This window comes from Cuculus canorus, chromosome 17, assembly GCF_017976375.1.
Source record: "Cuculus canorus isolate bCucCan1 chromosome 17, bCucCan1.pri, whole genome shotgun sequence".
In the NCBI taxonomy this organism is placed as follows: domain Eukaryota; kingdom Metazoa; phylum Chordata; class Aves; order Cuculiformes; family Cuculidae; genus Cuculus; species Cuculus canorus.
Window position 1 is genome coordinate 4,026,362 of NC_071417.1, and position 15,580 is coordinate 4,041,941.

Here is a 15,580-nt window from a genome sequence, read left to right on the forward strand (position 1 = left end):
CCTGATTTCTAAGCATTTGCGTCTTAGAAATGAGTGTGTACATGGATTCTTGGGGAATGCACTGCATCTTTTCTGTCAGAGGGGTTAATCTCTTGGTCTCTTCTCTTCTGCTGTCTACCTGCTTCCAAAAAGCTTAATAATTCTTAACCTCTATGCTTCTGCCTAGATTTGTTGCAATTGGTCTAATGTTACTGGAGGGAATGACAGACACAGAGATATGCTGATTGTATAATCCTTTCTTTATTAAGGAACTAGGCAAAACCAAAGAAAGGCTTGTTACAGCCATAGCTGCTACTGGAAAAAATATTTCTTTCCAAGCATTATACCCTGCCTAATTTTAAACCTTTCCAGCTATTTCCTTTTGAGACTCTTACACCGTCCTTTTGCTTTGAATTTGGTCCATATTTCCCGTTGTTTCTAATTATACTCTCCCGCCATCCCTGCTCGAGCAATTTTCTCTCCTTGGTGCTTAAATCCTTGAAATATTTTTGGAAAGGTAACAGTTTCTGTTTCTTCTGCCTTTTAAACTTCACTTACTGATTTCTTTTTTTCAGAAAATCACCAACCTACCTTCTGCTCTTCTTGATGTTACTTCAAGTATTGCACATTCAGGCTTTCTTAAAATCTGGGAAATTATTTCTTCTGCTATTTTTAGAAAAACTGGTCCATTTCCTTCAGTCACTCAGGCTCTTATTTGTACCTTATCCTGCTGTGCAATGAAAGTATAACTAAAGTCAACCAGCTCAAGTAAAGCAAAAGGAAAACCATGCCTAAAAATCTGTTCGTATTCATAGACTGCAGTGATAATTTTGGCAGTGCTGTGTTTTAATTCTTCTTGTCATTTGGTTGTTTTTATTTCTCATAACAGCCACCTGCTGGATTTTGCCACATGGATTTCAAGAATCATGGTAGTTATGAGGCTTGAAGTATGTGTTTTATCCAGATTTTCCATGTTGCTCACTTGGAGGAAATATCTTCAGACTGCATTTCTTGGCGATTGTGTGGTCCGGTTGATACACACTTGAGGATTTTCTGTTGTGGTGAAAGAGTAGTAGTGTGTATATTTGCCATAGTGTCATGTTGCACACGACACTTGCAAAGAAAGAGAGTTTATATTCAATTAAGTCATTAAAGACTCAAAATTGGACTATGAAACTATAATCCAATAGCAGTAGGAGTAGTGGAAAAAAAATGTCAGTAATTCAAGCAAGCTAACATATAGGTGTCTAACATGAAATGAAATCCTACTTGTGTTTTGATATACAAATTTTTCATCTCTGATCTCATCTTCTTGTGAAGCTCTGCTATTCACAAAGGGAAAGCTGTTCTACAAATTCCAGTGAGGGTGGGAAATATTGCAGTGCCTCTGAGGAGAAATTGATCTTCACTTACTGCTTTTCCCACTTACGTGAATGATTTATGAATCTGTTGAAACTATTAATGAATTACTAGCATTATTAAATTCATAATTATAATAATTAGGATTTCTCCTCCCTTGCCTTCAGTTCAATAAAATCAATACGTCTCTTTAAGGGGTAGACGCACATCTTTCCACTGTCAATTATAAAGATTTCTAAATAAGATTCTGAGGTTCTTACAAGTAAAAGCAATGCAATTTGTGCTGCTGCTCAGTCCCCAGAGTCGGTGGGTGTTTCCCACAGAATTTTCTTTTATGATCCAAGATTATTATCTTCAAACGTATCAATAAAAGTGACTTTAAAGCCCGAATTTTATTAGGCAGAAGTTTGCCACATAGTAAGAAGCTTATGTGATGTCATGTGTCTGTCACGTAAGCTGATGGCATGAGATCCTTACTTTTGTTAGGTGATACTTCTTACTCGCAGTGGCACCTTTCCTTAGTATTTCAGGAAGCATTTCCCTAATTCATGCCATGCCTGGTTTTCTCTCTCCTTCAGTTTTCTAGTTACTAGTTTGACAATACTCTTCTTTTTACTGAAAGACTTCTTTCTTTTCGGAAACAGCAGACAGATATAGTTGCATTCTGACAGAGTATACTGAGATAAGGTTGTAGGAACCTACTTTTTCTCCACCTGCCTATGTAGATCAGTGAATGTTTAAATTCCACTTAAGTTTATCTGCAGATAGAAATGTAATTCTTTTGTTTAAAGCTATATCAGGGTAGGGAAGGACTTGTTTGACTGGAGGTGATTTGAGGACACGGAAACGTGGAAGGAATAATTTTGAATGAGGGAGCTATTATCAGCCATTGCGTGTTTCCAGAAGGTCTGCAGAGTTATTTAGTGTTTTGCTATGAGCACTTGTTATAGGAAGTGAGGCTGCGTTTGCCATGCTATCTATTTCGATGTCTGGAGTGTGCTGTGGTTTGATTGCTCTGAACGCTGGCTCATAGAAGGCTTCAGTTCCAGCCAGGGTGGCTCCTCTGACTGCTTTAACCATTAGAATAATCAGGTTCTGGAAGAGCATTTCAGGGGAATAGGGATTTAAAATCCCTAAGTGCTTTGAAAATGGAGCTTGATAAGTTTATGCAGAGGTTATATGATGGGGTGTTTGCAGTAGCAGGGGAGTATCCATACGGACCAAGGCCTCTAGCTGTCCAGGCCAGCACATAAATGCAGCTCTGCTTTCCTTCCGGTGCTGAAATTTTTTCATCTAGAATGAATGATCATAGCTTTCATACAAACAGCTGCTCTCTATGTTTGCTTTAGCAGCTCCAGGACCATTTGCATAAATAAAATTAGGACTGCTTGATAACTGATTGCTGATGGTCAGACAGAAAAGTCGTTAAAGGATCACAGCCCAGAAAGCCAACCGTGTCTTGGGCTGCATCAAAAGCAGCGTGGCCAGCAGGGCGAGGGAGGGGATTCTGCCCCTCTATTCCTCTCTTGGGAGACCTCATCTGGAGTGTTGTGTCCAGTTCTGGAACCTTCACCATAAGAAGGAGATGGGGCTGTTGGAACAGGTCCAGAAGAGGTCTACAAGGATGATCAGAAGGCTGCAGCACCTCCCATATGAGGACAGGCTGAGAGAGTTGGGGTTGTTCAGCCTGGAGAAGAGAAGGCTCTGAGAAGATCTTATAGCGACCTGCCAGTACCTGAAGGGGCTACAGGAAAGCTGGAGAGGGGCTGTTTACAAAGGATTTTGGTGATAGGACAAGGGGCAATGGGTGTGAACTGGAGAGGGGCAGATTTAGACTGGACATGAGGAATTTCTTCACGATGAGGGTGGTAAGGCCCTGGCCCAGGTTGCCCAGGGAAGCTGTGGCTGCCCCATCCCTGGAGGGGTTCCAGGCCAGGTTGGATGGGCCTTGGGCAGCCTGAGCCAGTGGGAGGTGTCCCTGCCCATGGCAGGGGGTTGGAACTGGATGGGCTTTAAGGTCCCTTTGAGCCCAGACTATTCTATGATAACAACCGATATACTCACATACCTAAATTGGTGCAAATTGTTGCTGTTATCTACCATCTTATCTACCCTGGAGATAGTTTGTCGGTCTTTCTGTTGGGTAATTCTCTGTAGCATAACAGCCATAATCATAAATTGTCCTTATTATTTTCTTCACTGTAATTCCTCAGAGTGAATCCAGTGATTGCCAGGACGCACATCTCCCCTTATATATCACTAATCCTTCTCAGCTCAAGTGCAGGTGCTCAAACTGGTGAAAAGTCAGTTGTGTCAACACTGGATGCATTGAGACCCAAAATGATGGCAATGCTTGACTTAATGGAACAGTTCATGCTAATGAGAACATGGGTTCTGTGAGATTTTGAACTCATACAATTTTTAATGTCACAAATACATCAAAAACTGTTATTTGATCTGACAGGGCTTAGGACTCAGCTGTGGACCTGTAACATCATTCTGTTTATATGATTTCATCATGACTAACAGATTATCCCAACGTGTGCAGAGGGAAAACATCTGCTCAAATACTAAAACTTTACCATACCTGGAACAGGGAAAGGGTACTGTATATTGATATTTACAGCCGAGGAATTTTAATGGGTGCACTTCTTAGTGTACCAGGTCAAGATTGAAATATGTCCATAAAGCTAAGCAATGTACCTACTGCAGTGTATGCCCAGAGATACCTGTTACATGCTCCCAACTTTAACATGTGTGATATACAAAACAGATGTCAATATTTGCATATGCATTGCAGTCATCTTCAACTGACAAAAATTGGTAGCAAACATGGCTTTCTGTAGTCCATATAATTCTCCAAATATTTATATATTTTACTAAACTTTTAATATTTAAATTATCAATTGAGTCTCTAGGTCTTTTTTTGTATTTTATGCTTTTGTTCGTCGGGGTCTCATTTCCCATTATAGTACAGCAGATAGTAATGACATTGTTTAATAAATGCTGCATTTTAAAGAGCTTGGTTGAGCTGAAGCTCACAAGCGCTGTGCAGCTAACACATGGGATTGTGAAGGTGAAAAGCAGAGGTGTCAGTGTTCCGTTTAGTGCTGATATGGTTTTGCTGTAGGACAGTCTTGGAAATAGCCTGACAGAGCATGTTGTTATTTAATTTTCAGGGTTTAGTAAATGTAGTCTCTTGATCCTGCCTTTCTTAGCATACTTCCACATCCAATATCTTTACTGTAAAAATTTGTTTGTGTTCTTATCATTACCTATTAACACTGTCTTTCAATCAAACTTGGACAGAACAGTTTGTAGAATCACGTGTGGTGAAAGAGAACAGAAGCCTTACAGACACCAAGATGTCTTTAGTTACTGGGTCATGACTAAGTTTCAAATCTTTAAATGCTGATAGAAGAGAAGACTTGGTCCTTGTGCCTGCCTGTGTCCCTTACACATGGATGTTAGTGCATAAGCCTTTTTGGAAAGGCTTATTCCAAAAAGAATATTCCATGTGAGAAAATTTGAAGTGTTCAAACTTAATCCAACACAGAAATTGGCCCTGCTTTGGGAAAGGTATGAGACCAGATGGCTTTCAGAGGTCCCTTCCAACCAAGATTGCTCTATAATTCTTTGATTTAAAAATACATTTCAGCCTAAAGCTTTTTCAAAAAGCTAGAGGGAGGATGAGGAGCAATGTATATATTTTCTCTTTGGTTATACTTAAAAATAAGAAAGAAAAGAAATTCTGGAAACTTCTTTTATTTTAACATTAAGGAGGCTGGAAGGCATTTCTCTTTTAATTCTAGACTTGGCAAATACTGAACATTTGGGTAAAGAAAACATCATTTCTTTTTTTAGTTGAAAAGAACTTTGCACTTTTGCAAGATGTATGAGTTCAGCAGAAATGCCTACTGAATAGTTCATGGCAGAGGAAGTTGCTGTAGTTGAGGATACTAATCTCGAATATTGGCTATGCCTTGGCAGATCTTGCCAAAGAAGCCACTAATTTTGAAATATATTGAGGCATTGAGTCTTGTGAAATGTAATGCTGCTTTTATATATAATTGCATTTGTTGAACTAGTGCAGGCACTAATAAGCAAGGCACAAAAAAGGTATGTTATAGATCTCACCTTGGAGACGTGAATGGTGCTACGTGCTAAGATAATGGATCTTCCACTCTGGATTTAGGACTACAATTAATTTTTTAAAAAATGGGTAGGGGAGGTAATTTTAAAATCATTTTGGATTCAAAACTTAAATGACCAAGATGGGCATCAAGGAGAGCAGCTGATGTCTGAAGTGTGGATCATAAAGTAGGCAAGTGCTGCATCTTTGCTGTGAATGTGAAAATAATAACTTAGCTTGGTTAGGAATTGCTTCTCAGGACACTCACTCCATAGGTACCTCTTACACCAGTTTCTCAATTTTTACAGGCTGATGATTCTAGCACTTCCTTTTAATGTGTTGTGTTTACTAGAAAAAAATAAAAATAAGCATTTATCTAAGAGTATATAAGAAATTTATCAGGTGTGTCGCTCAGAAGATGAGCAGGAGCATGCAGTCATGAAAAGAAATATCAGGTGGAGTTTAGGGAGTAAGATTTTTATTCTTCAAGACTTCATAGCCCCTTTGATTGCTTCTACCCTGGACCAACATCACCACTTGGAAAATATTGTTGTAAACCCTGTGATTGGCACTCTGGAGAAGACAGAACTAAGGCTGTGTGTCCATGTTCTGTAACCTCCGTTCTGCAGTGTGGTGCCTCTCTCAGGACCAGAGTCAATGACTGGATTATCTCTTTGTTCAACTGAATTTTACCTACCCATAATTACGTTAGTTTGGCAACCAGGTGTTAAGTCTTAGACTCAGAAAGTGCCTCCAGCATTTGCACGTACATCGAGGTGGGCCATCACGAGAACAAAGGCCTGTTGTCTTTGTTAAACAAAATTATTGAGCTTATGGAAAGCTTTCTTGTACAGCACATATGTAGGTAACTTTTTCTATATGTTTGCCTTTCACGGAGAAATAATTAAAAAAAGATTTAACCTGAATTCAGCAAGCCTAATCCCGCATATATTTATGCAGAAGTATAAATTTTCTGTTCATGTATATAGGGGATTTTAGGTGGATAAATATTTGTAGGACAGGAATGAGTTTTGCTGCAGGGTAGTGAACTGAGCAAAGCTCTTGATGTCATGATTTAGTACACTGGGATTGCTCAAGAGCAAATATTTGCTGCGCTGGCCCTGTAATTTTTTAATGTGAAAATACTGGGTCTCATTCCCTGCTGATGGTTGTTATGTTTGTGTGAGTCCTCCCGTTCAGCGAAAGGTTTCTTTCATTTTCAGGAGATAGTGACATCGTTAACAGCCTGGGAAACTGTAATGTGAAAGAAATATCTAAGTTTTTTTTGTAGGAACGCTCAAGACTGTTATTAATCTAAAGGGTAAGGCCTAGGGTCATCGGGTAAGAGTCAGATCCCTATAGCGCTGCCGGTCCTTATCAACCACAGATACACAATCAACACATCACTCAGTGTGTTCTGAAGTGTTCTTTGAGGCCTTTATACTTGAGTTTCCCCTGTGTAAAATGATTATTCTATTATCTTTGTCCTATTTTCCCATTTTGTCAGTTAAAAAAGCCAAACATCACTTTCTGCAGTCGTCTTGTACGATGTGGGCTGAGCTTTAGACAGATCCTGTAGCAACTTTACCAATTAATAATGCTCATTAGTGGCTGCATGCCTGGTTAGCTCCTTTGCAGTTTTATCACACTTATATATGAGTTCTGTTATATTTATTGTTATTTTTATGCTGAGGGCAATAAAAGACAGCAGGTAGAGAAACACAGATTGGCAACATATTTGTAGTATTTTATTAGACTTTGTACTGTCAGTAAAACTGTTTTCTTAGCCCTGCAATTCAACCCCACCTGCACAGTAACTGCGAGTTTTCTGCTGTTGCCCCATGATTGCGCGGTTTCAAAAGTACTTGATGTTTACTGACTACTGTGTTGAATAATTAATTGGACGATTATTAGACTGGATGTAATAAAATCAATGTTGATTTACCATTCCTTTAGCATAACATGGTGAACGATCACTGGATTTACTATGTCAAGAGATGCTCAGAATGATGGTTCTGAGCAGAAATGACGGCTTGGTGGGAAATTGGTTTTAATTTATATTATATTAAAAGGTTTGCTAATGTTTAGCTCTTTTGAATGGTTTGAGTTATTTGGGAAAAGTGCTATCAACAGCTGGAAAATTGTTTAGTGAATAATTTATTTGAAAATAGGAAAAAAAACCAAAAAACAAATAAATAATTCAGCAAATATTTCTCAACCAGCACTGCTGATGTCGTGCCCCAGAGAGGTGGATCTTTTTTTTTTTAAAATAACTTTATTATCTGATTATCAGACTCATATTTTTGTGATTTTTCTTGCTTGTTGGTTCACTTCATACACTGATGCCTGAAGAAAAATGACTTTTCATCCTATCCATCGCTGAATTTTTAGTAGTAAAATGACAATGAATAAAATTAAATTTTAATGTGCTGCTGTACGTATCACCTTATCTTGATGTAGCAATGGTGAATAATGATCTTTACTGTAATACACTGGGCTAGATGATACAGATATTGTTTTTTTCAGATACCCTCTCTGACCTTGGGGAAAGTCTGAGCCCCAAGCCACACATTTCACTTAACTTTCTAAAATATTTCTTCCTTTTTTCTTACTTGTTTAGACTGGGACCAGAGACTGAGGCATACAGCATGTATGCACTGGTTCCCTGGCAACATATGGTGCAGGTGTTGTGCCATACCATCTGGTTTTGATTTAATACAACTCTGAATTTTGGGGTTTACTCTGGCATTTTCTTTTCACCTGCAAAAGAGAGGTGGGGATCCTGCTGTCTTTGCCAGCTAGTTTTGTACCGACTGACTAGATTTGGGAGATCAAACATTGGATACGTTGAGCTCTCATTCTAGAGCTGAGCCAGCAGCTCAGCTGGTGCAGGACAATATCACGCTGTTAACTCATTATGTGTAATGGTAAATCTTGCAATATTTGATTTTTAGCTTAAATGCTAGTTGTAGGAATGAAATAATTCACTATAATTCTGCAATTTTTATCCTGTATAAAAACTTTTCCAAAAAAAAAAATGCTGGAAAATACTCATTGATCGCACTCTGCCTCGGAAACCAGAAGGATTCACTATGAGAGTGGAGAGGCCCTGGCCCAGGTTGCCCAGGGAAGCTGTGGCTGCCCCATCCCTGGAGGTGTTCCAGGCCAGGTTGGATGGGCCTTGGGCAGCCTGAGCCAGTGGGAGGTGTCCCTGCCCATGGCAGGGGTTGGAACTGGATGGACTTTAAGGTCTCTTCCAACCCAAACTATTCTATGATTTTATGAAAAGACAGAATCACAGAATCACAGAATCACAAGGTTGGAAAGGACCCATTGGATCATCGAGTCCAACCATTCCTAACACTCCCTAAACCATGTCCCTAAGCACTTCATCCACCCGTTCCTTAAACACCTCCAGGGAAGGTGTCTCGACCCCCTCCCTGGGCAGCTGTTCCAGTACCCAATGACCCTTACTGTGAAGAATTTTTTTCTGATATCCAACCTGAACCTCCCCTGACGGAGCTTGAGGCCATTCCCTCTTGTCCTGTCCCCGTCACTTGGGAGAAGAGCCCAGCTCCCTCCTCTCCACAACCTCCTTTCAGGTAGTTGTAGAGAGTAATAAGGTCTCCCCTCAGCCTCCTCTTCTCCAGACTAAACAACCCCAGCTCTCTCAGCCGCTCCTCGTAAGACTTGTGACAGGCAAATTCATTAAAATAAAGCCTGTCTCTGTGCCTGAAAGATTATTTTAAGGGGGTTTCGCTTTTAGGTTTTGTATATATGAGACTGTGGAAGAACTGCAACCTAGAGACATAAAGTTTAGAAATCTAAAGACTGTGCGTGAGTAGTGGAATGCTCTTGTCAGCTTTGTCTTCCCGTATTGTGTTGAAGAATTAAAATCTTGCCTGAAGCAGACGTGTTTGTGTCCGTTGTTTTAGGGTAGGCTTGCACGGGAAGGTTTTGATTGCTGAAGTTAAAGATTAAATACAGGAAACACACACAAAGAAGAGAGATTAAATGTGGCTGTGAAGTTTACACCCATAATCACCTCTTGCAGAGGGATTTTTAATCATCACCGGCTGAATTTGAAGAAGCTGTCAGCATTTCCAAAACAGTGGCATTTTGTGTGGTGATGAGCACTGAAGAGAAGCCCAAATGAATTAGCCCACCTTAACACACAGTCTTCCTTTCTCATTCTGTTTTTTATACCTCACATGTTAGTTTTATGGTCTCCCCGTCAGTGATCCCACATTTTAAACTTTCACATCCTATACACGTAATTTCTAGGATGCTATCAGACACGCCAAGCAGCAGTAGTTTATTGTATTACAAGTACCTGTTTATGCAGAAGAGATGTGATCTCTATCTCTCTGGCAGAAATGGAGAGGAATGCAAATGTGTCTCCCTGCCACAACAGTTTGACTCCCACGCAAAGGCTTCTTAAAACAAACAAAAAAAACCGTCACAGAATTATGCTCTTTCTTGAAACCAGAGTTGTGGGTATTTGTTAAGGATTCAGCAAAGAGTAGACAGCCAATCTTTGTTTGGATGAAGATTATGAAAGATTCCTGTCTACTTTAAATATGGGTAGACGGACTGACTCAACTGAGAACAAAGTTTGAAACCACGTTGGGGTTTTTTTTACTATTGTCTACAATATCTCTATTTCCCATTCACCTGGATTTTTTTACATGTTTCTCACAAAGCATCTATGCACGCTTATTTTTCTGTCATTACTTTTTTATCAATGTCTCACTGAAGTTCATTTTCTCCTTTTCTGTCCCTCACATCCTTGTATAACAGGTCATTTTTTTTTCTGTCTATGATTTTTTTTCTTAATTTCTTCCAGTTTCTTCCTCCTTTTTTTCCCCACTCAAAATCTGTTTGGGCAGGAAGACAACATGTTGCTAAGTCGCATACTCTCAGTAACATTGCAGAAGGGATGGAGTCCGTAGGCTTCTGGCACCGCTAGGGAGACACAGCTATAGAGGAGCATAAGTGAAATGCTTGTGCACCATAGTGGAACTCTAGGATTGGAAAGAGATTATCAATCAGAAGGAAAGAAGGTACAAAAAAGCAGATATACTGAAGGAAAGGCTGATTCTCTATTGGTCCTTTGAAGTCCCTTTGACCTCCTCATGTTGGCTAGGAAAGAAATACCCTTTAGTGATAATATTAGGCGTAACAGCTTGCAGTTCTAAAGGGGATGGGCAAAAAACCTGCTCTTTGTGAAATTGTTTAAGTACTGCAGAAAATACCATAGAAAAAGCTCTTAAAAAAACTATATAAGAAATTAATTGTTTCATAGAAGCATAGAATAGTTTGGGTTGGAAGGGACCTTAAAGCCCATCCTGTTCCACCCCCTGCCATGGGCAGGGACACCTCGCACTGGCTCAGGCTGCCCAAGGCCCATCCAACCTGGCCTGGAACCCCTCCAGGGATGGGGCAGCCACAGCTTCCCTGGGCAACCTGGGCCAGGGCCTCACCGCTCTCATGGGGAAGAAATTCCTCCTAATGTCCAGTCTAAATCTGCCCCTCTCCAGTTTATGCCCATTGCCCCTCGTCCTATCACCACAAGCCTTTGTACACAGCCCCTCCCTGGCTTTCTTGTGGCCCCTTCAGGTATTGGAAGAGCCTTCTCAGAACACTGTGGAGTTCCAGAACACTGTTCTCAGTTTCAGAACAATGTGGAGTTCTGTTACTAAATGTTCACTGCTCTTTGTTATGACTTTATTCTACATCCCATATTGTTTTATAATATTTCCTTCCACACAAGCAAGAAGTTATATTTAACCCATATTGCCATTGTTGGCTCTGAGCAGTGGCAGAACAGATGACAGCAAGCCTTAAAATCTTTTCATAGCCCAACTGATAGAGCTGGAAGTAATTAGGGTGGTGTTTTTATCTGGTATGACAATATAGCATATTATCTTACTTTTACCCAACGAATTGTACTTATTTTTAACTCACTTAATTTCTGAAATAGTAGTTATACACCACTTTGTGTTTATAAATCATCTTATACACTTTGTGGTGTATAAATCGCCTTATCCTTCTTTTCATGGGCAAGTGATGTTCAGTTTAATTTTTTGTCCTGTAAAATGAAGATAATGGTTACAGACTTCCTCAGTCTTATGGGATCAGCTGTGCTGCTGTCTCCCCTCATGCTAGAAAGTTTTTCAGTTAACCCTGGAAACATCTTTTTCTGAGCACTGCTCTTCCACCTCAGCACGGCCTGTGCAGTGTGTCGGGCCACAGACTCTTTCAATAGCCTGCAAGAGACGTGCTGGAGACCTGGGTACGTGTCTGGAGGTAGAAAAGTATAATTACCTTCTTTCTTTCTTCTCCCCAGGGCTCTTTGACATTCCTATCATATGTCTTATTTAGCATATTCATGGCTTTAGGCTTGTAGTGTCCACTACAGCTTTCTAAAGACAGTGATAAAACTTTATGCATTGTATTAAAAGAAACACTATGTTCCTGACATTTTGGCAGCTTCAGAACGCATCTTGTTTTGTGAGCATTATATAATGGTCAAAGCTAGTACAACAGCGAGTGAAATTAGGAGTGGGAGACTTAGCTTGCCTAACACTGCCGACATCCAGTAGCTGTTCTTCAATAGCACATGCCAGTGCTGTCCTGGCAGGAGGAAACACCAAACTACTCCATTTCAGTGAACTTCTCTTTTTGTTTTCTGTCTTCCTTGTTACCAGTTTGGGCTGAGACCCTTTAAAAACGTGTCTACAAGGCGCACAGCTCAGCAGAACTCTATTCACTGGAGAGTGTATTGACACCACAGTGAACTCTGTTACAGTTAAACAGTCAACTATAAACAGCAAATCCTCATGTGAAGGATTTGACTTTAAATTAGCACCAAGAACCATTTCACTCTTCCCACTCTTCAGCTCAGCTTAGATTGCTCTTGTGAACCTTTGGGTCTGCCCATCCTAAACTTTCTAATCATGAAGCCTCCCCTATTGTTATAAACGCTGTTGCTGTCCTCTTGGTAGCGATAATGGTTTTAGCATTAGCAAAGATGAGCTGCCAACATGTTATTGCATTATAGTGACCATAAAGTATAATGCTGCCTTGAGGGGGATCAGGCAGTGCATCGTTTCAAGTAGCAGCGGCTGACTACCCTATAGAAATATTCCTGTTGTACCAAGCAGCTTTGACTTTAGAAGAAAAGCCAGGAATGTGTTTATGTGGCAGCACTCTAGTAACGAATTCTATTTGTCCAGATTTCTCCATTTACCTTTTTTAAACTGTATTTTCTGAAAGGTAACTTTTTCCTTTACATCTCTATTGTAAGATTTCAGTTGCTAAATACTGCTTAGGAGGGCTTCCAGTTGAGGACACAGATCCATGGGAACTGCTCATGGAAGAATCATCACAGCAAGTGATGAGTAAAGTAATTAAACAAAAGTTCCTGACCCGGTGCTGACAGCTTCGGTCTGATCATAGGTCATGCTATGCTTTCACATTTTTTTTAATACATCTTTAGTCACAGTAATGAGATTCTTATTGATTTTTCAGGTGCTTTGTAATCTCATCCTTTGGAGGTGTTTAGTATTTTTAAGAGGAGCCATATCAAATAATTTCTATCGAAATTGCATTTGGTAGCAAAGTGTGGGGGGACGGAGAGGGAGTTTGCTACAAAAATGCTTCATTAAAATACCTGCTTGAAGGAGAAATTAAAATAAATATTCTTTTGGGATTACCATAGTTGTGCCACGTGGAAGCTGTTGTTCAAAAATATAAGGACTGCTTCTCTCTCCCCATCTTTTCCACTGCCTTTCACTCCCTCCATATTTTTTCCTGTGTCCTAATCACTTTTCTCCTTTTTTCCTTATCCCCAAATACCTGGAAAAGATTAAGCCAATTGCCTTTTTTGACAATCATTTGTTTTTTCCATGGCATTCTGCCCCGCAGCCCCCTCACTGCTGCTGCAGGACACGTTTCTGGTGACAGCACTAATTCTGCAAGACCAGTGACTGGTAGTAACAGACACCAATGCAATAATAAAGGCACCCTGAATAGAATCACAAAAGCAAGGTTCATTATATGAAGATTCAATTAGTTCTTTAAACACAGAAACTGTGATAGAACATACTGTATAAAATAGGATCACTGCCAAGTATTTATAGGCAATGCACTGCCCATTCCTGCTCATATAATTAAGGTAACTGAGTTTCAATAGCCACAGCTGCATAAAGCAGCTTTCTGATCCTACCTAGGTCAGCATGAAATAAGACTGCATTCAGTACTAGTTTAGAAATTGCACTGCTTTTTTTCCTGACATGAAGAAATGAGAAATTGAACACAATGTGTTCCATTTTGGAAACACAGAGGCTCCTTTTAAATTCCATCCAGGACAGCAAGAACTCAAAACATCTATTAAAATCCAAACTCTTTGGGCAGTAGCCTTGGATAAAGCATTGGATTTAGCCAGCATGATAAAAATCTCAGAGTATTTTGGGACGAATCCCAAGCTGGAGTTGTTGTCATAACTGGTCCTCATAATAAAATATGCTAAGTTTTAGCTTTTATCCCACATCAGCTGGAAAAACCTGCTGCAGTTTGGACATCTTCTGGGGTTCTCTAATCAGTTGCTGAAATGTTTCCTCTTTCTTCTAGTTGCACTCTCCAACGTTAGTGGCTTGTGACACGGTGGTGCCATACCACTTTTTCTCTTCTTGCTTATTACTCCACTGAAAGAAATCCGGCTCTTTCCTTTCCCCTCCACATAAACTCTGACAATCTTTTTAGCCCTCAGTGCTTCAGAAGTAAAAGCACTGCCATTCTCCGTGTCCCCTGGTTTTCTGCCCTGCTAAGAAATTCTGTGTTCCTCAACAACTTTACAGTAGATTATTTTTTTTGTCTCTATAAATGCTACTCAACTGTGGAGCTCACTTTGCCAAGATAGACAGGAGATACTTCACCACATTGCTTTCTATACAGTAGCTGATTTTATAACAAGCTTTGCCAGAATTGTGCCAATGAGCCCCTTTCCACTTTTCCCACTTTAAATTTCTGCTTTATGGTATTTGCTTAGATGAACTATTTAACGTCAAGAAGGACAGCGCGTGTAAAGGCGAAGAAGCATTGCTAAGGTGTCGCTAATCCAAATGTTGCCAGAGTATCCTGGAGAATCATATCTAGTAACTCTTTGTTCTTTTCTGGTGTTTTGTTCTCAGGGATCCTAGCAGGATTGGCCAGTATTAAATAATCCAGTTTTGTAACAATCCTGTCTTGCAACAAGCTAAATTACCTGTAATTCTTAGTTTAGCAAAGGACAAAAGGAGCTTCAGACAGAGATTCACAGCAAGGTAGCAGTAAACCCAAAAATTAATACCAGGTTTTCCAGTCCCCTGCTCCCTCCTGCCCTGGTTCACAGACTCCATCCTGAGCTTTGACCTCTCTTCTGTGCCTCCTTTTTTAAAAAGCAGAAAATAGTTTTAACACAGTGGTTTCTCATTTCAAGAAGTGATTCCCTTTAGATTTGCTCATATGTTGCTTTAACAGGGAGGAACTGCAATGTGCTCGTTAAAGGGAGAGACGAGGAGATAGGATTTTTAAGCTGTAGCTTTAGCCTGAGCTTTGATTTGATTTGGTTTGGTTTCTCCACCTGTAACAGGGAGCAACGCTTAGTGATCCCTGTCACAGGGTGTTACTAAGCTGCTTGAATGTATGGAAAATACCCCAAAACCTTAAGACAAGTGCAAATGATTAATTCATTATTAAATCTATCATCCCACCAAATCCTCTCTTTGGAAGAGCCTTAATCCAATATTTTATTAATATAAAAGCAATTATATTGCTGGCTTATCAGTCAGATAAATGGAACATTTCTTTTTCTTTCTTTCTTGCAGTGCGGAGGGTCCTTCCTCTGAAATCATGCAGATTGATTTCGAAATTGAAGACCTAACTGACTTACCTGGGACTCAGCTCATTACATGGCAGGTAGAATATCCTGGAGATACAACATCTGATCTAGGAATCTCCAAGATCTATGTAAGCCAGAAGGACCTGGTAGGAGTTCTCCCTTTGGCTATGGTAAGAAAATGTCTGGCTTTCTGCAAGTTTTTAATATTACTTTATAACTCGAGTGCC

The 15,580-nt window shown here is 40.0% G+C and overlaps 1 protein-coding gene across 3 annotated transcripts in view; it reads left to right on the top strand.

Moving 5' to 3' along the window:
- The window catches only part of TMEM132D (transmembrane protein 132D), a 263,778-nt gene that overhangs the window by 149,020 nt on the left and 99,178 nt on the right, over positions 1–15,580 (top strand). For all 3 annotated transcript variants that reach the window (XM_054082875.1, XM_009555725.2, XM_054082877.1), the window contains one exon: positions 15,340–15,523. In XM_054082875.1, the coding sequence (XP_053938850.1) occupies positions 15,340–15,523 (184 nt within the window). The remainder of the gene's footprint in view (positions 1–15,339; positions 15,524–15,580) is intronic.